The 26,370-nt window shown below is 46.5% G+C and overlaps 1 protein-coding gene across 2 annotated transcripts in view; it reads left to right on the top strand.

The window, feature by feature from the left end:
* LOC134608257 (alanine aminotransferase 2-like) overlaps positions 1-26,370 on the top strand; it is a 90,254-nt gene that overhangs the window by 39,933 nt on the left and 23,951 nt on the right. For both annotated transcript variants that reach the window (XM_063450939.1, XM_063450938.1), the window contains exons 3-6: positions 19,127-19,216; positions 19,648-19,756; positions 21,676-21,809; positions 23,709-23,952. In XM_063450939.1, coding sequence (XP_063307009.1) covers positions 19,127-19,216; positions 19,648-19,756; positions 21,676-21,809; positions 23,709-23,952 — 577 coding nt within the window. The remainder of the gene's footprint in view (positions 1-19,126; positions 19,217-19,647; positions 19,757-21,675; positions 21,810-23,708; positions 23,953-26,370) is intronic.

Genomic DNA, 26,370 nt, shown 5'->3' with positions numbered 1-26,370 from the left:
GTAGTCTGGGGGATGGAGTATTACAGGATGCTAGGCTATTACTGAATGGGAGCCTGTGGGCTGGAGTATTACAGGATGCTAGGCTATTACTGGATGGGAGTCTGGGGGATGGAGTATTACAGGACGCTAGGCTATTACTGGATGGGAGTCTGGGGATGGAGTATTACAGGAAGCTAGGCTATTACTGGATGGGAGTCTGGGGGATGGAGTATTACAGGATGCTAGGCTATTACTGGATGGGAGTCTGGGGATGGAGTATTACAGGATGCTAGGCTATTAGTCTAGGGGATGGAGTATTACAGGATGCTAGGCTATTAGTGGATGGGAGTCTGGGGGATGGAGTATTACAGGATGGGAGTCTGGGGGATGGAGTATTACAGGATGCTAGACTGGATGGGAGTCTGGGGGATGGAGTATTACAGGATGCTATGCTAATACTGGATGGGAGTCTGGGGATGGAGTATTACAGGATGCTAGGCTATTACTGGATGGGAGTCTGGGGATGGAGTATTACAGGATGCTAGGCTATTACTGGATGGGAGTCTGGGGATGGAGTATTACAGGATGCTAGGCTATTACTGGATGGGAGTCTGGGGGATGGAGTATTACTGGATGGGAGTCTGGGGGATGGAGTATTACAGGATGCTAGACTATTACTCGATGGTAGTCTGGGGGATGGAGTATTACAGGATGCTAGGCTATTACTGGATGGGAGTCTGTGGGATGGAGTATTACTGAATGCTAGGCTATTACTGGATGGGAGTCTGGGGGATGGAGTATTACAGGATGCTAGGCTATTACTGGATGGGAGTCTGGGGGATGGAGTATTACAGGATGCTATGCTAATACTGGATGGGAGTCTGGGGATGGAGTATTACAGGATGCTATGCTAATACTGGATGGGAGTCTGGGGATGGAGTATTACAGGATGCTATGCTAATACTGGATGGGAGTCTGGGGATGGAGTATTACAGGATGCTAGGCTATTACTGGATGGGAGTCTGGGGATGGAGTATTACAGGATGCTAGGCTATTACTGGATGGGAGTCTGGGGATGGAGTATTACAGGATGCTAGGCTATTACTGGATGGGAGTCTGGGGATGGAGTATTACAGGATGCTATGCTAATACTGGATGGGAGTCTGGGGATGGAGTATTACAGGATGCTATGCTAATACTGGATGGGAGTCTGGGGATGGAGTATTACAGGATGCTAGGCTATTACTGGATGGGAGTCTGGGGATGGAGTATTACAGGATGGGAGTCTGGGGGTGGAGTATCACAGGATGCTAGGCTATTACTGGATGGGAGTCTGGGGATGGAGTATTACAGGATGCTAGGCTATTACTGGATGGGAGTCTGGGGGATGGAGTATTACTGGATGGGAGTCTGGGGGATGGAGTATTACAGGATGCTAGACTATTACTCGATGGTAGTCTGGGGGATGGAGTATTACAGGATGCTAGGCTATTACTGGATGGGAGTCTGTGGGATGGAGTATTACTGGATGCTAGGCTATTACTGGATGGGAGTCTGGGGGATGGAGTATTACAGGATGCTAGGCTATTACTGGATGGGAGTCTGGGGGATGGAGTATTACAGGATGCTATGCTAATACTGGATGGGAGTCTGGGGATGGAGTATTACAGGATGCTATGCTAATACTGGATGGGAGTCTGGGGATGGAGTATTACAGGATGCTATGCTAATACTGGATGGGAGTCTGGGGATGGAGTATTACAGGATGCTAGGCTATTACTGGATGGGAGTCTGGGGATGGAGTATTACAGGATGCTAGGCTATTACTGGATGGGAGTCTGGGGATGGAGTATTACAGGATGCTAGGCTATTACTGGATGGGAGTCTGGGGATGGAGTATTACAGGATGCTATGCTAATACTGGATGGGAGTCTGGGGATGGAGTATTACAGGATGCTATGCTAATACTGGATGGGAGTCTGGGGATGGAGTATTACAGGATGCTAGGCTATTACTGGATGGGAGTCTGGGGATGGAGTATTACAGGATGGGAGTCTGGGGATGGAGTATCACAGGATGCTAGGCTATTACTGGATGGGAGTCTGGGGATGGAGTATTACAGGATGCTAGGCTATTACTAAATGGGAGTCTGGGGATGGAGTATTACAGGATGCTAGGCTATTACTGAATGGGAGTCTGTGGGATGGAGTATTACAGGATGCTAGGCTATTACAGGATGGGAGTCTGGGGGATGGAGTATCACAGGATGCTAGGCTATTACTGGATGGGAGTCTGGGGATGGAGTATTACAGGATGCTAGGCTATTACTGGATGGGAGTCTGGGGATGGAGTATTACAGGATGCTAGGCTATTACTGAATGGGAGTCTGTGGGATGGAGTATTACAGGATGCTAGGCTATTACTGGATGGGAGTCTGTGGGATGGAGTATTTCTGGATGCTAGGCTATTACTGGATGGGAGTCTGGGGGATGGAGTATTACAGGATGGTAGGCTATTACTGGATGGGAGTCTGAGGGATGGAGTATTACAGGATGCTAGGCTATTACTGGATGGGAGTCTGGGGGATGGAGTATTACAGGATGCTAGGCTATTACTGGATGGGAGTCTGGGGGATGGAGTATTACAGGATGCTAGGCTATTACTGGATGGGAGTCTGGGGATGGAGTATTACAGGATGCTAGGCTATTACTGGATGGGAGTCTGGGGATGGAGTATTACAGGATGCTAGGCTATTACTAGATGGGAGTCTGGGGATGGAGTATTACAGGATGGGAGTCTGGGGGATGGAGTATGACAGGATGCTAGGCTATTACTGAATGGGAGTCTGGGGGATGGAGTATTACAGGATGCTAGGCTATTACTGAATGGGAGTCTGGGGGATGGAGTATTACAGGATGCTAGGCTATTACTGGATGGGAGTCTGGGGATGGAGTATTACAGGATGCTAGGCTATTACTGAATGGGAGTCTGGGGGATGGAGTATTACAGGATGCTAGGCTATTACTGAATGGGAGTCTGGGGGATGGAGTATTACAGGATGCTAGGCTATTACTGGATGGGAGTCTGGGGATGGAGTATTACAGGATGCTAGGCTATTACTGGATGGGAGTCTGGGGATGGAGTATTACAGGATCCTAGGCTATTACTGAATGGGAGTCTGGGGGATGGAGTATTACAGGATGCTAGGCTATTACTGAATGGGAGTCTGGGGGATGGAGTATTACAGGATGCTAGGCTATTACTGGATGGGAGTCTGGGGATGGAGTATTACAGGATGCTAGGCTATTACTGGATGGGAGTCTGGGGATGGAGTATTACAGGATCCTAGGCTATTACTGAATGGGAGTCTGGGGGATGGAGTATTACAGGATGCTAGGCTATTACTGAATGGGAGTCTGGGGGATGGAGTATTACAGGATGCTAGGCTATTACTGGATGGGAGTCTGTGGGATGGAGTATTACAGGATGCTAGGCTATTACTGGATGGGAGTCTGGGGATGGATTATTACAGGATGCTAGGCTATTACTGGATGGGAGTCTGGGGATGGAGTATTACAGGACCCTAGGCTATTACTGGATGGGAGTCTGTGGGATGGAGTATTACAGGATGCTAGGCTATTACTGGATGGGAGTCTGGGGATGGAGTATTACAGGATGCTAGGCTATTACTGGATGGGAGTCTGGGGATGGAGTATTACAGGATGCTAGGTTATTACTGAATGGAAGTCTGGGGGATGGAGTATTACAGGATGGGAGTCTGGGGGATGGAGTATTACAGGATGCTAGGCTATTACTGAATGGGAGTCTGGGGGATGGAGTATTACAGGATGCTAGACTTTTACTGGATGGGAGTCTGGGAGATGGAGTATTACAGGATGCTAGGTTATTACTGAATGGGAGTCTGGGGGATGGAGTATTACAGGATGGGAGTCTGGGGGATGGAGTATTACAGGATGCTAGGCTATTACTGAATGGGAGTCTGGGGGATGGAGTAGTAGAGGATGCTAGACTATTACTGGATGGGAGTCTGGGAGATGGAGTATTACAGGATGCTAGGCTATTACTGCATGGGAGTCTGGGGGACAGAATATTACAGGATGCTAGGCTATTACTGAATGGGAGTATGGGGGATGGAGTATTACAGGATGCTAGGCTATTACTGGATGGGAGTCTGGGGATGGAGTATTACAGGATGCTAGGCTATTACTGGATGGGAGTCTGGGGGATGAAGTATTACAGGATGCTAGGCTATTACTGGATGGGAGTCTGGGGATGGAGCATTACAGGATGCTAGGCTATTACTGGATGGGAGTCTGTGGGATGGAGTATTACAGGATGCTAGGCTATTACTGAATGGGAGTCTGGGGACGGAGTATTACAGGATGCTAAGCTATTACTCGATGGTAGTCTGAAGGATGGAATATTACAGGATGCTAGGCTATTACCCGATGGGAGTCTGGGGGATGGAGTATTACAGGATGCTAGGCTATTACTGGATGGGAGTCTGGGGATGGAGTATTACAGGATGCTAGGCTATTACTGGATGGGAGTCTGGGGATGGAGTATTACAGGATGCTAGGCTATTACTGGATGGGAGTCTGGGGATGGAGTATTACAGGATGCTAGGCTATTACTGGATGGGAGTCTGGGGATGGAGTATTACAGGATGCTAGGCTATTACTGAATGGGAGTCTGTGGGATGGAGTATTACAGGATGCTAGGCTATTACTGAATGGGAGCCTGTGGGCTGGAGTATTACAGGATGCTAGGCTATTACTGGATGGGAGTCTGGGGGATGGAGTATTACAGGACGCTAGGCTATTACTGGATGGGAGTCTGGGGATGGAGTATTACAGGATGCTAGGCTATTACTGGATGGGAGTCTGGGGGATGGAGTATTACAGGATGCTAGGCTATTACTGGATGGGAGTCTGGGGATGGAGTATTACAGGATGCTAGGCTATTAGTCTAGGGGATGGAGTATTACAGGATGCTAGGCTATTAGTGGATGGGAGTCTGGGGGATGGAGTATTACAGGATGGGAGTCTGGGGGATGGAGTATTACAGGATGCTAGACTGGATGGGAGTCTGGGGGATGGAGTATTACAGGATGCTATGCTAATACTGGATGGGAGTCTGGGGATGGAGTATTACAGGATGCTAGGCTATTACTGGATGGGAGTCTGGGGATTGAGTATTACAGGATGCTAGGCTATTACTGGATGGGAGTCTGGGGATGGAGTATTACAGGATGCTAGGCTATTACTGGATGGGAGTCTGGGGGATGGAGTATTACTGGATGGGAGTCTGGGGGATGGAGTATTACAGGATGCTAGACTATTACTCGATGGTAGTCTGGGGGATGGAGTATTACAGGATGCTAGGCTATTACTGGATGGGAGTCTGTGGGATGGAGTATTACTGGATGCTAGGCTATTACTGGATGGGAGTCTGGGGGATGGAGTATTACAGGATGCTAGGCTATTACTGGATGGGAGTCTGGGGGATGGAGTATTACAGGATGCTATGCTAATACTGGATGGGAGTCTGGGGATGGAGTATTACAGGATGCTATGCTAATACTGGATGGGAGTCTGGGGATGGAGTATTACAGGATGCTATGCTAATACTGGATGGGAGTCTGGGGATGGAGTATTACAGGATGCTAGGCTATTACTGGATGGGAGTCTGGGGATGGAGTATTACAGGATGCTAGGCTATTACTGGATGGGAGTCTGGGGATGGAGTATTACAGGATGCTAGGCTATTACTGGATGGGAGTCTGGGGATGGAGTATTACAGGATGCTTTGCTAATACTGGATGGGAGTCTGGGGATGGAGTATTACAGGATGCTATGCTAATACTGGATGGGAGTCTGGGGATGGAGTATTACAGGATGCTAGGCTATTACTGGATGGGAGTCTGGGGATGGAGTATTACAGGATGGGAGTCTGGGGATGGAGTATCACAGGATGCTAGGCTATTACTGGATGGGAGTCTGGGGATGGAGTATTACAGGATGCTAGGCTATTACTAAATGGGAGTCTGGGGATGGAGTATTACAGGATGCTAGGCTATTACTGAATGGGAGTCTGTGGGATGGAGTATTACAGGATGCTAGGCTATTACAGGATGGGAGTCTGGGGGATGGAGTATCACAGGATGCTAGGCTATTACTGGATGGGAGTCTGGGGATGGAGTATTACAGGATGCTAGGCTATTACTGGATGGGAGTCTGGGGATGGAGTATTACAGGATGCTAGGCTATTACTGAATGGGAGTCTGTGGGATGGAGTATTACAGGATGCTAGGCTATTACTGGATGGGAGTCTGTGGGATGGAGTATTACTGGATGCTAGGTGTGGCGAAACCAACTTCGCCACTGTGAACTGGAGAAGCCTGGTTGCTAGCCTCCTGCCCTGCGACTACGGCCCATGGACATATTGCTCTATAAACACTATATTTGGGCATGTAATAATTTATATTGCTGCTACTGGCCCTTTAAAATCAGCGATGGACATATTGGGACTTTTGGGACTAATGTCCCTTTAAGACTTTGTAACATATCACAGTAATACTGTCTTAAATATTATGTAGGTATTTATGTGTTCAGTTAAACTGGGGATATGTAGAAATGTGTGTTTTATGTGTTAAATGTATCAGTATGTAATTTTATGTCTTTTACTGTCTTTTTGCAACCATGTGGTTAATGGAGTCTGACTCTAGTCCTAGATAATTGGATTACTTCTCCAATTATCTCCAGGGCAGAAGGGAGGAAGCCGGGATGCATTGTGGGGGATGTTTTACTTCTGTTTGAGCCAGATTGTGCCATGCTGCAAGCCAGGGCACAAAAGATACTTTTAGTAACTTTTGAACCCCTGGTCTGATTCATGCAATTTTTGAGTATGTTGTTCCCCCGAATGGATTGATTGCGAATATGTATTTGTATGCGAATATGATGTATGGTTTTGAAGTTACAGATATTGTGTAAAAGTTATGTTTTAAACTGTATAATAAGTGGATTATCTCTCAGGCTAAGGGGAGGGGATGTGTGGGTTGTACCATATCTCGGATTGGTTATTTTATGCCTCCCCCTGGGTGTGGCCTGTATGTGGATTATTGTAATAAAAGCCAGGCTGGAGGAGCCAGTCCTGAGTTCCTGTTTAACCCTCAAAATGAAGTGTCGTCTCGTTCTTGGGGGGAATTGGATTGTAAGCTGACTGCCAGGAGTGTAAGCGGATTGTATGCTTTTCTTGTTCAGCTGTTCCAGTTCGGAGTGTTATCTTGTATCCAGTTCGGGAGTTTGGTGTTCCGCAGTAGCTGTGCCTGTCTCTAGGAAAGGGGATTATCGCCTAAACGGATTTTATTCCCTTTTATGCTGAAACGGTCCGTTACAATTGGTGGCAGCGGTGGGATCGTTCCTACAACCAGAGGGACAGCTACAGACAACACTATTCCTGGATTACAAAGTGAGGGCAACGCCAGTACCCGTACAGCGCCCCTATCTACGAAGGATTTTGGGAAAATGGGCAACACGCACACCTGGGCAACACACACACCTGAGGAAGAGAGTGAATTAGAATGGAGAGATAATGCCCGGATAAGATTATGGTATGATGCCCGGGAAGAAGTCCAGTATCAACGGCAGCAGCGCTTTCCTGGTACCGCATACCTGTTGGAGGAACAAATGGCCTGGCGGATGCCGCTTCTGGGGGACCAACCCGGAGGGGAGCGGGTAAGACAACTTGAGTACCTCGTGGAAAGGGAACTGAGCCTGGACGTCTCATACCGGGCACTGTGGTGGTGCACTGTCCAGCCAGAGACGTGGAGGGCAGAGGGCATCCAGCCGGAGGGGGATCACTACACTAGCCCTGGCCTGTTGTGGAAGGCCCTAACAGAAGACGCCGACTTCGGCAGTCCAGCAGAGTCACGGTACTGGGCTATCGTGCATTACCGGAGTGAGATGTTACAGGGCCCGAGATCTATTGGACTGGGACGAGACCTCCGCCGTTTCGCTGCCATGGAACAAGGGCTGGAGATGGACTATGTAGAACTATTAAATTCCGGCCCAGATCCCCAACGGCAGTGTGTGTCCCAGGGAGCAGAAGGTGCAGTCCTTCCTCCCCAGCGGCAGTGTGTACCCCAGGGAGCTGATGGTGTCGTCCATCCTCCCCAGCGGCAGTGTGTGTCCCAGGGAGCAGAAGGTGCCGTCCTTCCTCCCCAGCGGCAGTGTGTAACCCAGGGAGCGGATGGTGTCGTCCTCCCTCCCCAGCGGCAGGCTGAGTTACAGGGGGCAGAGGTTGTTGTTCCTGCCCCCCAGCAGCAAAGTGATATGCCAAGAAGGCAGTGTGAAGTGAAGGGAGAGGAGAGCAGCGTCCTCCCTCCCCAGCGGCAGTGTGTACCCCAGGGAGCTGATGGTGTCGTACATCCTCCCCAGCGGCAGTGTGTCCTGCAGGGAGCAGAGACAGTCAGTCTCGCACCCCAGCAGCCGGACAAGAGAATGAAAGGGGAGACAGCTGGTTCCCCTTTCCACCAGCAGAGAGAGTGCCAGGGAGAGGAGCCTGCTAACCCCTCTCCCCAGCGGCAGTTTACCATCCAGAGAGAGGAGCTTGTTACACCCTCTCTCCAGCGGCAGCCTAACCCATCAAGGGGAGATGTTAAGCCCCACAGCTGTGCAGATGGGACCGTAGTCTCTGCACTTACAGCACCAGGGGTAGGGACGGTCGGTCCTGTTCCCCAGCCACAGAGCGATATATCCAAAGGGGAGACAGTCAGTCTCCAGCAACCAGGCTCCAACCAGACTACTCCCGTGGTAGTGCTGGCAACAGGACAGAGTACTGCTGGTCTCTGCCCCCTCAGCAACCTACCAAGGCAGCCTACCAGCCCCCCACACAGCCGTGGTGAGGCACCTGAACCCGGACAAGATCCTCCCTCACCCAGGTGTAGTAACTATTTATTGTGGGTGGGCTGCTCTACTATTTCTGTTTTGTGGGTGGGTTGCTGGACTAACCAGGGCACTGACCGGCAGGAGGTCAGATACCCTGTTAGTCTAATTGGTAAAGGGGAGAATTGTGGCGAAACCAACTTCGCCACTGTGAACTGGAGAAGCCTGGTTGCTAGCCTCCTGCCCTGCGACTACGGCCCATGGACATATTGCTCTATAAACACTATATTTGGGCATGTAATAATTTATATTGCTGCTACTGGCCCTTTAAAATCAGCGATGGACATATTGGGACTTTTGGGACTAATGTCCCTTTAAGACTTTGTAACATATCACAGTAATACTGTCTTAAATATTATGTAGGTATTTATGTGTTCAGTTAAACTGGGGATATGTAGAAATGTGTGTTTTATGTGTTAAATGTATCAGTATGTAATTTTATGTCTTTTACTGTCTTTTTGCAACCATGTGGTTAATGGAGTCTGACTCTAGTCCTAGATAATTGGATTACTTCTCCAATTATCTCCAGGGCAGAAGGGAGGAAGCCGGGATGCATTGTGGGGGATGTTTTACTTCTGTTTGAGCCAGATTGTGCCATGCTGCAAGCCAGGGCCCAAAAGATACTTTTAGTAACTTTTGAACCCCTGGTCTGATTCATGCAATTTTTGAGTATGTTGTTCCCCCGAATGGATTGATTGCGAATATGTATTTTTATGCGAATATGATGTATGGTTTTGAAGTTACAGATATTGTGTAAAAGTTATGTTTTAAACTGTATAATAAGTGGATTATCTCTCAGGCTAAGGGGAGGGGATGTGTGGGTTGTACCATATCTCGGATTGGTTATTTTATGCCTCCCCCTGGGTGTGGCCTGTATGTGGATTATTGTAATAAAAGCCAGGCTGGAGGAGCCAGTCCTGAGTTCCTGTTTAACCCTCAAAATGAAGTGTCGTCTCGTTCTTGGGGGGAATTGGATTGTAAGCTGACTGCCAGGAGTGTAAGCGGATTGTATGCTTTTCTTGTTCAGCTGTTCCAGTTCGGAGTGTTATCTTGTATCCAGTTCGGGAGTTTGGTGTTCCGCAGTAGCTGTGCCTGTCTCTAGGAAAGGGGATTATCGCCTAAACGGATTTTATTCCCTTTTATGCTGAAACGGTCCGTTACACTAGGCTATTACTGGATGGGAGTCTGGGGGATGGAGTATTACAGGATGGTAGGCTATTACTGGATGGGAGTCTGAGGGATGGAGTATTACAGGATGCTAGGCTATTACTGGATGGGAGTCTGGGGGATGGAGTATTACAGGATGCTAGGCTATTACTGGATGGGAGTCTGGGGGATGGAGTATTACAGGATGCTAGGCTATTACTGGATGGGAGTCTGGGGATGGAGTATTACAGGATGCTAGGCTATTACTGGATGGGAGTCTGGGGATGGAGTATTACAGGATGCTAGGCTATTACTAGATGGGAGTCTGGGGATGGAGTATTACAGGATGGGAGTCTGGGGGATGGAGTATTACAGGATGCTAGGCTATTACTGAATGGGAGTCTGGGGGATGGAGTATTACAGGATGCTAGGCTATTACTGGATGGGAGTCTGGGGATGGAGTATTACAGGATGCTATGCTAATACTGGATGGGAGTCTGGGGATGGAGTATTACAGGATGCTATGCTAATACTGGATGGGAGTCTGGGGATGGAGTATTACAGGATGCTAGGCTATTACTGGATGGGAGTCTGGGGATGGAGTATTACAGGATGGGAGTCTGGGGATGGAGTATCACAGGATGCTAGGCTATTACTGGATGGGAGTCTGGGGATGGAGTATTACAGGATGCTAGGCTATTACTGGATGGGAGTCTGGGGGATGGAGTATTACTGGATGGGAGTCTGGGGGATGGAGTATTACAGGATGCTAGACTATTACTCGATGGTAGTCTGGGGGATGGAGTATTACAGGATGCTAGGCTATTACTGGATGGGAGTCTGTGGGATGGAGTATTACTGGATGCTAGGCTATTACTGGATGGGAGTCTGGGGGATGGAGTATTACAGGATGCTAGGCTATTACTGGATGGGAGTCTGGGGGATGGAGTATTACAGGATGCTATGCTAATACTGGATGGGAGTCTGGGGATGGAGTATTACAGGATGCTATGCTAATACTGGATGGGAGTCTGGGGATGGAGTATTACAGGATGCTATGCTAATACTGGATGGGAGTCTGGGGATGGAGTATTACAGGATGCTAGGCTATTACTGGATGGGAGTCTGGGGATGGAGTATTACAGGATGCTAGGCTATTACTGGATGGGAGTCTGGGGATGGAGTATTACAGGATGCTAGGCTATTACTGGATGGGAGTCTGGGGATGGAGTATTACAGGATGCTATGCTAATACTGGATGGGAGTCTGGGGATGGAGTATTACAGGATGCTATGCTAATACTGGATGGGAGTCTGGGGATGGAGTATTACAGGATGCTAGGCTATTACTGGATGGGAGTCTGGGGATGGAGTATTACAGGATGGGAGTCTGGGGATGGAGTATCACAGGATGCTAGGCTATTACTGGATGGGAGTCTGGGGATGGAGTATTACAGGATGCTAGGCTATTACTAAATGGGAGTCTGGGGATGGAGTATTACAGGATGCTAGGCTATTACTGAATGGGAGTCTGTGGGATGGAGTATTACAGGATGCTAGGCTATTACAGGATGGGAGTCTGGGGGATGGAGTATCACAGGATGCTAGGCTATTACTGGATGGGAGTCTGGGGATGGAGTATTACAGGATGCTAGGCTATTACTGGATGGGAGTCTGGGGATGGAGTATTACAGGATGCTAGGCTATTACTGAATGGGAGTCTGTGGGATGGAGTATTACAGGATGCTAGGCTATTACTGGATGGGAGTCTGTGGGATGGAGTATTTCTGGATGCTAGGCTATTACTGGATGGGAGTCTGGGGGATGGAGTATTACAGGATGGTAGGCTATTACTGGATGGGAGTCTGAGGGATGGAGTATTACAGGATGCTAGGCTATTACTGGATGGGAGTCTGGGGGATGGAGTATTACAGGATGCTAGGCTATTACTGGATGGGAGTCTGGGGGATGGAGTATTACAGGATGCTAGGCTATTACTGGATGGGAGTCTGGGGATGGAGTATTACAGGATGCTAGGCTATTACTGGATGGGAGTCTGGGGATGGAGTATTACAGGATGCTAGGCTATTACTAGATGGGAGTCTGGGGATGGAGTATTACAGGATGGGAGTCTGGGGGATGGAGTATGACAGGATGCTAGGCTATTACTGAATGGGAGTCTGGGGGATGGAGTATTACAGGATGCTAGGCTATTACTGAATGGGAGTCTGGGGGATGGAGTATTACAGGATGCTAGGCTATTACTGGATGGGAGTCTGGGGATGGAGTATTACAGGATGCTAGGCTATTACTGAATGGGAGTCTGGGGGATGGAGTATTACAGGATGCTAGGCTATTACTGAATGGGAGTCTGGGGGATGGAGTATTACAGGATGCTAGGCTATTACTGGATGGGAGTCTGGGGATGGAGTATTACAGGATGCTAGGCTATTACTGGATGGGAGTCTGGGGATGGAGTATTACAGGATCCTAGGCTATTACTGAATGGGAGTCTGGGGGATGGAGTATTACAGGATGCTAGGCTATTACTGAATGGGAGTCTGGGGGATGGAGTATTACAGGATGCTAGGCTATTACTGGATGGGAGTCTGGGGATGGAGTATTACAGGATGCTAGGCTATTACTGGATGGGAGTCTGGGGATGGAGTATTACAGGATCCTAGGCTATTACTGAATGGGAGTCTGGGGGATGGAGTATTACAGGATGCTAGGCTATTACTGAATGGGAGTCTGGGGGATGGAGTATTACAGGATGCTAGGCTATTACTGGATGGGAGTCTGTGGGATGGAGTATTACAGGATGCTAGGCTATTACTGGATGGGAGTCTGGGGATGGATTATTACAGGATGCTAGGCTATTACTGGATGGGAGTCTGGGGATGGAGTATTACAGGACCCTAGGCTATTACTGGATGGGAGTCTGTGGGATGGAGTATTACAGGATGCTAGGCTATTACTGGATGGGAGTCTGGGGATGGAGTATTACAGGATGCTAGGCTATTACTGGATGGGAGTCTGGGGATGGAGTATTACAGGATGCTAGGTTATTACTGAATGGGAGTCTGGGGGATGGAGTATTACAGGATGGGAGTCTGGGGGATGGAGTATTACAGGATGCTAGGCTATTACTGAATGGGAGTCTGGGGGATGGAGTATTACAGGATGCTAGACTTTTACTGGATGGGAGTCTGGGAGATGGAGTATTACAGGATGCTAGGTTATTACTGAATGGGAGTCTGGGGGATGGAGTATTACAGGATGGGAGTCTGGGGGATGGAGTATTACAGGATGCTAGGCTATTACTGAATGGGAGTCTGGGGGATGGAGTAGTAGAGGATGCTAGACTATTACTGGATGGGAGTCTGGGAGATGGAGTATTACAGGATGCTAGGCTATTACTGCATGGGAGTCTGGGGGAAAGAATATTACAGGATGCTAGGCTATTACTGAATGGGAGTATGGGGGATGGAGTATTACAGGATACTAGGCTATTACTGGATGGGAGTCTGGGGATGGAGTATTACAGGATGCTAGGCTATTACTGGATGGGAGTCTGGGGGATGAAGTATTACAGGATGCTAGGCTATTACTGGATGGGAGTCTGGGGATGGAGCATTACAGGATGCTAGGCTATTACTGGATGGGAGTCTGTGGGATGGAGTATTACAGGATGCTAGGCTATTACTGAATGGGAGTCTGGGGACGGAGTATTACAGGATGCTAAGCTATTACTCGATGGTAGTCTGAAGGATGGAATATTACAGGATGCTAGGCTATTACCCGATGGCAGTCTGGGGGATGGAGTATTACAGGATGCTAGGCTATTACTGGATGGGAGTCTGGGGATGGAGTATTACAGGATGCTAGGCTATTACTGGATGGGAGTCTGGGGATGGAGTATTACAGGATGCTAGGCTATTACTGGATGGGAGTCTGGGGATGGAGTATTACAGGATGCTAGGCTATTACTGGATGGGAGTCTGGGGATGGAGTATTACAGGATGCTAGGCTATTACTGAATGGGAGTCTGTGGGATGGAGTATTACAGGATGCTAGGCTATTACTGAATGGGAGCCTGTGGGCTGGAGTATTACAGGATGCTAGGCTATTACTGGATGGGAGTCTGGGGGATGGAGTATTACAGGACGCTAGGCTATTACTGGATGGGAGTCTGGGGATGGAGTATTACAGGATGCTAGGCTATTACTGGATGGGAGTCTGGGGGATGGAGTATTACAGGATGCTAGGCTATTACTGGATGGGAGTCTGGGGATGGAGTATTACAGGATGCTAGGCTATTAGTCTAGGGGATGGAGTATTACAGGATGCTAGGCTATTAGTGGATGGGAGTCTGGGGGATGGAGTATTACAGGATGGGAGTCTGGGGGATGGAGTATTACAGGATGCTAGACTGGATGGGAGTCTGGGGGATGGAGTATTACAGGATGCTATGCTAATACTGGATGGGAGTCTGGGGATGGAGTATTACAGGATGCTAGGCTATTACTGGATGGGAGTCTGGGGATTGAGTATTACAGGATGCTAGGCTATTACTGGATGGGAGTCTGGGGATGGAGTATTACAGGATGCTAGGCTATTACTGGATGGGAGTCTGGGGGATGGAGTATTACTGGATGGGAGTCTGGGGGATGGAGTATTACAGGATGCTAGACTATTACTCGATGGTAGTCTGGGGGATGGAGTATTACAGGATGCTAGGCTATTACTGGATGGGAGTCTGTGGGATGGAGTATTACTGGATGCTAGGCTATTACTGGATGGGAGTCTGGGGGATGGAGTATTACAGGATGCTAGGCTATTACTGGATGGGAGTCTGGGGGATGGAGTATTACAGGATGCTATGCTAATACTGGATGGGAGTCTGGGGATGGAGTATTACAGGATGCTATGCTAATACTGGATGGGAGTCTGGGGATGGAGTATTACAGGATGCTATGCTAATACTGGATGGGAGTCTGGGGATGGAGTATTACAGGATGCTAGGCTATTACTGGATGGGAGTCTGGGGATGGAGTATTACAGGATGCTAGGCTATTACTGGATGGGAGTCTGGGGATGGAGTATTACAGGATGCTAGGCTATTACTGGATGGGAGTCTGGGGATGGAGTATTACAGGATGCTTTGCTAATACTGGATGGGAGTCTGGGGATGGAGTATTACAGGATGCTATGCTAATACTGGATGGGAGTCTGGGGATGGAGTATTACAGGATGCTAGGCTATTACTGGATGGGAGTCTGGGGATGGAGTATTACAGGATGGGAGTCTGGGGATGGAGTATCACAGGATGCTAGGCTATTACTGGATGGGAGTCTGGGGATGGAGTATTACAGGATGCTAGGCTATTACTGGATGGGAGTCTGGGGATGGAGTATTACAGGATGCTAGGCTATTACTGAATGGGAGTCTGTGGGATGGAGTATTACAGGATGCTAGGCTATTACAGGATGGGAGTCTGGGGGATGGAGTATCACAGGATGCTAGGCTATTACTGGATGGGAGTCTGGGGATGGAGTATTACAGGATGCTAGGCTATTACTGGATGGGAGTCTGGGGATGGAGTATTACAGGATGCTAGGCTATTACTGAATGGGAGTCTGTGGGATGGAGTATTACAGGATGCTAGGCTATTACTGGATGGGAGTCTGTGGGATGGAGTATTACTGGATGCTAGGCTATTACTGGATGGGAGTCTGGGGGATGGAGTATTACAGGATGGTAGGCTATTACTGGATGGGAGTCTGAGGGATGGAGTATTACAGGATGCTAGGCTATTACTGGATGGGAGTCTGGGGGATGGAGTATTACAGGATGCTAGGCTATTACTGGATGGGAGTCTGGGGGATGGAGTATTACAGGATGCTAGGCTATTACTGGATGGGAGTCTGGGGATGGAGTATTACAGGATGCTAGGCTATTACTGGATGGGAGTCTGGGGATGGAGTATTACAGGATGCTAGGCTATTACTAGATGGGAGTCTGGGGATGGAGTATTACAGGATGGGAGTCTGGGGGATGGAGTATTACAGGATGCTAGGCTATTACTGAATGGGAGTCTGGGGGATGGAGTATTACAGGATGCTAGGCTATTACTGAATGGGAGTCTGGGGGATGGAGTATTACAGGATGCTAGGCTATTACTGGATGGGAGTCTGGGGATGGAGTATTACAGGATGCTAGGCTATTACTGAATGGGAGTCTGGGGGATGGAGTATTACAGGATGCTAGGCTATTACTGAATGGGAGTCTGGGGGATGGAGTATTACAGGATGCTAGGCTATTACTGGATGGGAGTCTGGGGATGGAGTATTACAGGATGCTAGGCTATTACTGGATGGGAGTCTGGGGATGGAGTATTACAGGATCCTAGGCTATTACTGAATGGGAGTCTGGGGGATGGAGTATTACAGGATGCTAGGCTATTACTGAATGGGAGTCTGGGGGATGGAGTATTACAGGATGCTAGGCTATTACTGGATGGGAGTCTGGGGATGGAGTATTACAGGATGCTAGGCTATTACTGGATGGGAGTCTGGGGATGGAGTATTACAGGATCCTAGGCTATTACTGAATGGGAGTCTGGGGGATGGAGTATTACAGGATGCTAGGCTATTACTGAATGGGAGTCTGGGGGATGGAGTATTACAGGATGCTAGGCTATTACTGGATGGGAGTCTGTGGGATGGAGTATTACAGGATGCTAGGCTATTACTGGATGGGAGTCTGGGGATGGAGTATTACAGGATGCTAGGCTATTACTGGATGGGAGTCTGGGGATGGAGTATTACAGGACCCTAGGCTATTACTGGATGGGAGTCTGTGGGATGGAGTATTACAGGATGCTAGGTTATTACTGGATGGGAGTCTGGGGATGGAGTATTACAGGATGCTAGGCTATTACTGGATGGGAGTCTGGGGGATTGAGTATTACAGGACCCTAGGCTATTACTGGATGGGAGTCTGAGGGATGGAGTATTACAGGATGCTAGGCTATTACTGGATGGGAGTCTGGGGATGGAGTATTACAGGATGCTAGGCTATTACTGGATGGGAGTCTGGGGGATTGAGTATTACAGGACCCTAGGCTATTACTGGATGGGAGTCTGGGGGATGGAGTATTACAGGATGGGAGTCTGGGGGATGGAGTATTACAGGATGCTAGGCTATTACTGAATGTGAGTCTGGGGGATGGAGTATTACAGGATGCTAGGCTATTACTGGATGGGAGTCTGGGGGATTGAGTATTACAGGACCCTAGGCTATTACTGGATGGGAGTCTGGGGGATGGAGTATTACAGGATGGGAGTCTGGGGGATGGAGTATTACAGGATGCTAGGCTATTACTGAATGTGAGTCTGGGGGATGGAGTATTACAGGATGCTAGGCTATTACTGGATGGGAGTCTGGGGATGGAGTATTACAGGATGCTAGGCTATTACAGGATGGGAGTCTGGGGGATGGAGTATTACAGGATGCTAGGCTATTACTGGATGGGAGTCTGGGGATAGAGTATTACAGGATGGGAGTCTGGGGGATGGAGTATTACAGGACCCTAGGCTATTAAGGCACCCAGACCACTTCAGCTTAATGAAGTGGTCTGGGTGCCAGGTCCAGCTAGGATTAACCCTTTCTCCTATAAACATAGCAGTTTCAGAGAAACTGCTATGTTTATAATAGGGTTAATCCAGCCTCTAGTGGACTAACAGACACACACACACACTCACTAACAGACACACACACACACACACAATAACATACACACTCACACTCACTAACAGACAGACATATACACACACACACACTCACACACTAACAGACTGACACACACACACACTAACAAACACACTCACACTCACTAACAGACAGACATATACAAATACACTCACTCACTAACTAACAGACAGACATATACACACACACTCACTCACAAACAGACAGACATATACATACACACTCACTCACTAACAGACAGACATATACATACACACTCACTCACTCACATTAACACATTTTTTTTTTAATTTACCCCCCCCAGCCTCCTTACCTTTGGGAATGCTGGGGGTGATTCTCTATCTCCCTGGGGTCTAGTAGGGCTGCAGGTCGGGCTGTTGGGCTGGTTGCAGGGTGGGTGGCTGGCGAGGGAGCACTTCTCCTGAGCTGTCTGCTCAGCTCCCTCGTGCGCCGCAGAGTGAGGCTGGGAGGCGGAGCCGGAATTTGACTTCACATTTCGGCTCCCAGCCTCACTCTGCGGCGCGCAAGGGAGCTGAGCAGACAGCTCAGGGGAAGTACTCCCTCGCCAGCCACCCGCCAGCACCGTCCGCCAGCCCAGCATGTAAGTTAGCCGCAAGGCTAAAAAAGCATTTGCCCTGGGCATTTGGGGGCGGCGTTTTTTGCCTCCCCCTGGAAAATGACGCCCAAGGCAAATGCCTTGTTTGCCTCGCGGCTAAAACGTCTCTGCCCTATAGTGCCAGGAAAACGAGTATGTGGTCCTTTAAAGTTCAACTATTTCCTCTAGAGTGTTTTGTATGTATTGTTCTTTTTTTTTGCAGTTACTCGTTTGCTCTCAAATTTTCATTCCTGTGACATGGTCCATTGGTCGAGTACTGACAACAAATGCGATCTTTCTAATTTTCCATTTTCAATGACCATGATGACCGTGAAAAATGGTGTAGAAAAATTTGAATATGTTTCACTATTTAAGAAAGATAAGAAAAACAACATGTTAAAAGACTTGGTTATCCCATTCTACTCTCTAGTGATAAGTGCTTGCTAAGTGCGGTGATTATTATGAAAAAAGTCACCTCCATCCCCCACCGATCTTCGTTGATCCCAGGGTGCTAAAAAAAAGGCATGTGCTTCCCTCTGCACGTCTCTTTTTAATAATTTCTGTAATTCTTCTACCAAACCAAAACATCAAATGATATCTCAGCATGCACTGGGGTATGTAATGAATCGAAGATCCAAAATAACTTAAATCATCTCTTGTTTCTTTAGGGTAAGCAGAAACCCTTTAAGGAGATCATCTTTTGTCACTTTGGGGACCTTCATGCCATGGGCCAAAAGCCCTGTACCTTCCTGAGACAGGTATTGAACCCCTTTATGACACATTGCCAAGGATAATGGACAGGTTGGGGGGATCACAGCTAATATAGCCCTCATGATTTAAATAAAAAATAATACCACAAAACGGAGCTGAATGGACTGGGTAATGTGAGAGTGGATATATATGAAGGGTGTCTGATGGAGAAGTCTGATGGAAGGTCTCTGATGGAGAATATCTCTTGGAGGATGTCTGATTTAGGGCATCTGATGTCAAGTGTCTGATGGAAGGTGTCTGATGGAGAGTGCCTAATGGATGGTGTCTGATAGAAAATATCTGTTTGGGGGTATCTCTTGGAGCGTGTCTTATTTAGGGTGTCTGGTGGAGGGTGTTTGATGGAGAGCGTCGGATGGCGTTTTTTTGGTTGTTGGTTCTCATCACCCATAAACCTTTACACACATTTCACCCTCTCTAGGTGATGGCCCTGTGTATGTACCCAGCTCTCCTGGACAATAGCGAGTTCCCTGAAGATGCCAAGCGGAAAGCTCGGTCTCTCCTGCAGACGTTAGAAAATGGATCAGTGGGTAAAGGAAGAGATGTGTGAGCTGGGCCCGAGGAGTCCCAGCAATCACATGATATTTCACATTATACTCCATTGTTTAAAAAATCATGGTGTGGGGTCTAACGCCATGAGCTAACTTACAGAGAGGTTAAAGCCCTTCATACAACAGGACAACAAATTTTAAAAGTGAATAGCCTAGCAATTAAAATATAACTTTTATTTCCTTTAAAAATAAACTTATTTGTTAGACTTATTAATGAATTGTTATATAATTTGTTAGTTGTATAAACCTGAAAGTAACTTATGAACTATGATTCATTAATAAGATTGGGTATAATCTCTTCTCGATTAAATAAACAGCAGCAATAGTAAGGAAAATAAACACACCAAATGGTTTCATTGAAACTGCATTTTAAAACTTTGTTACAAGGTGTCTCCCTACTATCATCAGTTTGTCTCTGAGAAAAAAGAATTGGTTCAACTTGGGCGTTAGTTTTCAGAAGAATTGGAATTCAGACAAAAAATCAGCTCAGCCATTCATCCACATTCTGACTCTCTGAACGTCACATCGGAAGAATGAAATGAACGAAAAATCTGGCGCTGGCAAAATTTAATGAATTTGATAATCTTATATGGGATTACCATATTTAACGGTACCAAATTAGGGAGGGATCAGTGCTTGTTAGATATCTGAATACTTGGTATGCTTAAATATGGTAATCCCAGATAAGGGTACCAATTTGATTTATGGAATGATCTAATAAACAGGCCGTAAGGATTACCCTGTTTCAGGGTTTCCAGATGGAGACTTCTCCAGTCCAAATTGTTGTTGGCTCTTCCTTTAAATACAATTCTGGAGATTAATTTTCCCTGAAGAGTTGATAATCTAAAAGTTTCAAAATTCAATCTCACTGGACCCAATGACAGAAGTCAAGCTAACGCCATAAGAAAAGCCACCCAGTTCTGGTACATCTCGACACTTTCATCAAACAACAAGAGGATATCATCAATGTTTCTGACCCAGAATTTCACATGACCAATATAGGGAGGTAATTAAAAACCCACTTTGCTTTCCACTTGGCCTTGTACAAATTGGCATAATTAGGAGCACAACATGTCCCCATGCCCTTTGTTTATAAATAGATCTTTCCATCATAATAAGTCAAATATTTGTGGGTGAGGATAAATTTGAGTAAGGTCAACAAAGACTCTGCACTTCTCAGTTAAAGAATGCTTCCAGAAACAACTGGATATCCTGGGATGTGGGGGTCTAAAATGCTCTCAGGATAGATTAAAGATTAAAATATTTTGTGTTTCTTTTTCTTAATAGACCTACAAAAATTATCAAAATGTTTCTTTCATTTTGAATTGATAGATGTATAAAATGAATAATTTTTAAACTTCCTCACAATTCTCCTTCTAAGCTTTCATTACCATCTTTGAGTTTTGTTTTTTTTTTCAATTTGAAAAACGCCTCAAATCGAAAGAGAATTCAATGAGCATCTAATTCCTCATTCCAGTTTGCTTTTCAGTTATGATTTTGTAAGCTGGAGGGATCTCAGTACTGAGCATCTCGTTACCATGTTTTGTGTGAGATAAGACTCCAGACTAGAGATCTCCCACCAAGCACTGATCTGCTTCTTATATAATTTGTGGACATCAAAGAAAGCTTGAGTAATGTCCAAGGAGACATTAGAGTGGACAGAATGTAAAGGAGCAGTAGTAAAAACATTAGTAATTTCAGGTTTCAAGTGTTGATCAACCATTAAAGATAAACGATCAGCCATCACACCTTGGTAAGTAATAAGGAAAGATAAATTGAAAGACCTTCATTAACCCCTTAGGGACCAAATTTCTGGTCATGTGTCCTGAAGGGGTTAAGGGTAATCCCAAAAGAAAATCCTTCCTATGTCTCTGGATTGTGTTTCAATGTCTTTACAGGAAGTTACAATGAGTTTTATTCATGGGAAACACTGCCACAAAGGATCGCCCACTTCATCCAGAGAAGGGATGGCGGGATCCCCTGTGACCCAAAGAATGTGGTGGTGTCTAGTGGAGCCACGGCAGCGATTGTGGTACGAGGCTGTTCTGGGTCACATATTACATTTATATATATATAAATATATTATTTACAAATAGGCTCCTGCAATAAACATTACACTACCTATCATCCAGAACACTACCCAGTTAGACAGTTTGTGTCTAGAAATCAATGGAAATATAATCCTCCTGCAGCTGCACCATCCTGTGTCCGAGTTTAGGGAGTACCTACTAACATGCTTTATTTTAATCTCGAATAAAGAGAAAAAAAGAGTTAAAGCTCTCAAATCATTATGCAATTTAAATATAAAAGCCACCTAGCTCAAAACAAGTTAAATCACAATGTCTTACCTTGCCCAAAGTTAAATATTTCCACCAATTACTGACTTTGTAGCTTGATAATTAATTATATCCAGGCATGACTGCCTTGTTAATTAATACATAGCAGGTTTAATATACAGGGTGAGTCACATGTTAGGAACCACCCAAATACCAACGAGATGTTTAATATAGTCTAATCACTGTATCCATTAGAGACTGCTCTAGTATCTATGGTACCATTAGCCCTCTGGCAACATCCCTCGGTTTTCGGTAAAACTCTTTTAAAGCGGTTTTACCAAACATGGGGATCCTTAAACACCTCCTGCTCTACCTATTGCTAACGTGGAACTTCTGTATTAACAATATGCGTTTTATCCATTTTTGGATTTCATTGACAGGCTGAGTGTCAGGGTCCCCTAGTTTTTGTTACAACGCTTAAAGGGATTCTCCAGTGACCCTGTAGTGCCCCTCTCCCTCCCACCTCCCATCCCATGTTGCTGAAGGAGGTAAAACCCTTTCAGTGACTTACTGGAGTCCAGCGACGATGTCCCTCGGCGCTGGTCAGGCTCCGCCAACTCTCCACCTACTCTCCTGCCCCGCTGTCAACCGGCGAGTGGAGAGTTAATGCGCATGCACGGCAATGGCCGCGCGCTCACTAGACCTCCCCATAAGAAAGCATTATTCAATGCTTTCCTAAGGGGATTCTGCATAGCGGAGGATACCCAGCGTCATATAACACACTTTTCGTGTTCTAAGAACACGGAAGTCCTCTAGTGGCTGTCTGATAGACAGTCACTAGAGGCGGACTTAAAGGACCACTCTAGGCACCCAGACCACTTCAGCTTAATGAGGTGGTCTGGGTGCCAGGTCCTTCTAGGGTTAACCCATTTTTTCATAAACATAGCAGTTTCAGAGAAACTGCTATGTTTATGAATGGGTTAAGCCTTCCCCCTATGTCCTCTAGTGGCTGTCTCATTGACAGCCGCTAGAGGCGCTTGCGTGCTTCTCACTGTGATTTTCACAGTGAGAGCACGCCAGCGTCCATAGGAAAGCATTATGAATGCTTTCCTATGTGACCGGCTGAATGCGCGCGCAGCTCTTGCCGCGCGTGCGCATTCAGCCGACGGGGAGGAGAAGAGGCGGATCGGAGGAGGAGAGCTCTCCGCCCAGCGCTGGAAAAAGGTAAGATTTAACCCCTTTCCCCTTTCCAGAGCCGGGCGGGAGGGGGTCCCTGAGGGTGGGGGCACCCTCAGGGCACTCTAGTGCCAGGAAAACTAGTATGTTTTCCTGGCACTAGAGTGGTCCTTTAACCCTGCAAGGTAAATATTGCTGGCTATGAAAACTGCAATAATTACACTTGCAGGGTTAAGGGTAGTGGGAGTTGGCACCCAGACCACTTCAATGGGCTTAAATGGTCTGGGTGCCTGGAGTGTCCCTTTAACAAATGTTTGGCTTAGAACTGGTGGACAGCACATGCAGCCTATTAGCAGCCACTAAAATGGCATGTAGTGGTTATAGTTTATATAATATGTAATGTATTGCTACATGATGTTAATGATGAGACGAATGCACATTAATTGGACTCGCTCAGTGTAATTATTATCCCTTCGCAGAGCGTGCTCACCATGGTGGTAAATGAAGACGAGCCATTAAGAACCGGTATCATGCTTTCAGTGCCCCAGTACCCAGTGTACGTGGACACCATTATGCTGTCTGCTGCAGTGAAGGTGGAATATAACCTAGATGAAGAGAATGGATGGTCTCTGAATGTGGACAATATTCGCCAATCTCTTTACAAAGCCAGGACGCACTGCAATCCGAAGGTCCTCTGTGTCATGAACCCAGGAAACCCAACTGGTACCATAACTAACGTGTATTAACGGCATGGTGTATGTTCTGGCACTGCTTGGAAAGGGAGTTTTCTGATCCCCAGAGCTTGCAATTCAACATGAAGATACCTGCTAGCCAATGGCTGGCTGCCTGTGCTGTAACATAGCACAGGGTCTTGGTACAATTGTATGTGCAAAATGGAAAAAAAAAGAGTAGTAAATCACTGGAACGGCATTCCTGTGCAGGTGGTAATTACAGCAAGACATATATATCATTTACTGACACCATTACAGGATAAATTCCACAAATTATGTTTCAGTAAGTCTGAATGTAAGCATTTACTTTACAAACAAGACCCCCCTGGCCCTATACAGGATATCGGTCCGTCCCCCATTTAATTATTTGCCAAGGGATGGTTAATGGGGTCAACCCTACCGAGGGTCACATTATTGTTAATCCTGCTGGGAAATTCTGCTCAGAATTACTCAGAATTCCAGGAAACTATTTTAATAAACCAGGAGAATTATTGGGAATTTAGAAACATTTGGGTCAGAAATAGCTAAACTAAAGAATTCTACAATCCTGCAATCTACACGATTCACAGTTTAATGAATGTTTTTCTTATATCTTCTTTATGGAAATTTCTTCTCAAACTACCAAAATGGGCTAAATAACAAGATATTGCAACATAGACCATTGAAACCCAGAAAGGGTTCTCTTTTTCAGGAATAAACTCCACCAATCAGAAGCCTTTAATTCTGGTCCATGTTTATTTGTATCCTATGTTTGTCTAGCTGGAGCTTAAGGGATATGTAGTTTATCCCCAGACACACATCTTGTTGAAGTACTAAGTAAGCTGAGATACTATCAGTATACACCAAACCCAGACTGTAGACCGCTTGGACAACTTGGAGACATCTCACTATTTCCATAAAGGCCCTCCTTGCTCATACATTGCTACCTGTCCCAGGTCCATTCATGAAGCCAAATGAAGGATAAATGTGGCAGGCTGGTAGAAAGATATGGCTCCTGATAGGTGGAATGGAACTTGGATTATTTTCTTAATTCAATCCACAAACAGTAATTAAACCAGCTATGTTACCTTCACAGATCTCAGTTTGGGACCTTCACTTTCTATCTATCACATAGACACAAAGTATCAGAACGTCCCTTCATTCCTGTAACGGCTACCCCAGTGGAGAGGGGGTATCAGCCGTTGGAGACGTCCTTTTTCCCGGCAAGATGCTGTGCAGTAATGGAGTAGCATTCTTTCTATCAGCTGGATCCAAGTGGAGAGAGAGGTAGAACTCTTAAAAGAGCTAGTGATTAGCTGAGCAGGTTCCCTTTCAATAACGAGACAAATCTAAGTTTTGAAGGGTGAAGTAGAACTGAGGTTTAATGACAGGGATTCTCCTTTAATGCAGTGCTCCCATGCAAGGGAGACACCCACAACCAATTAGACGTTAACCAATCAAACAATGGTTACAACCCACAGATTCCCTCCCCTCTGCTTGGGAGATAATTGAGTTTCTTACTGTATCTACTCGATTATCTCCAAGCTAAAACGTATACTTTTAGACATTTTTATAACGTTCTCATTTTACATCGTACATGAATAAACTTACATTTTTATGACCAACACAACTTGTGGAACAACATATTCAAAATTTGTGAAAATCCGTTCAGCGGTTCCAGAAATATTAATCTCTTTGGACCTATTTCTGCCCTGAAAATAACAAAGTCCCATCCAAAGGCGGCGTTCGAATCGTTAAACTCACTTCGACTTCTGTCGAAGTGTCGAAGTGGAACCGGGGTCGCGTTTTAGCAGTGTTCAATAGTATAATGGTAGTCTATTTTACGCCAAACTGACAAAGTCCCGTTTGAACGGGCGTTCGAATCTTCGATCGGGACTTAGTCTCCAGCCGCAGTGTCGAAGGGTAGGGGAAGGTACAGGTCAGCGGTGTTCGTTCAATTGTGTGGCCGATTTCCGTTCCAGAGATTTGACGGCACACACCGTTAACGTGTTCGACTGTCTAATGGCGGCCACTTCGACTACTTCGGCACTTCGGCTGTATCCGAAGTGCCATATCGAAGTACCAATCCTTTGTACAAAACAGTTAAAGGGCCAAAATGCATGATGATAAATAAAATGGATGATGATAAAACAAACAAAAGGTAGAGGTTCCCAGGCAACATGGTAGGGGTTTGTTACAATTCCATTTACTATAACTTTGTTTCCACGCAATTCTTGACATTACTTATCAGGTGATTCACTAAAGAATGAATTGTCAGAATTCATCGCAAATTTATCTTTTGGGTCAAAATAGCCTAAATTGAAAAACGAGCTGACATTTTAGCAGTTTGACTAATTTGACCTTAAAGCACACAGTTCGCACGTTAGTTAATAACTTGATGTGTTTCTTGTTAGTAAGTATCAGATTAGTA

This window comes from Pelobates fuscus, chromosome 4 (genome assembly GCF_036172605.1).
Source record: "Pelobates fuscus isolate aPelFus1 chromosome 4, aPelFus1.pri, whole genome shotgun sequence".
In the NCBI taxonomy this organism is placed as follows: domain Eukaryota; kingdom Metazoa; phylum Chordata; class Amphibia; order Anura; family Pelobatidae; genus Pelobates; species Pelobates fuscus.
The sequence above is the reverse complement of the archived record's forward strand: the minus strand, read 5'-3'. Positions and strand labels throughout refer to the sequence as shown.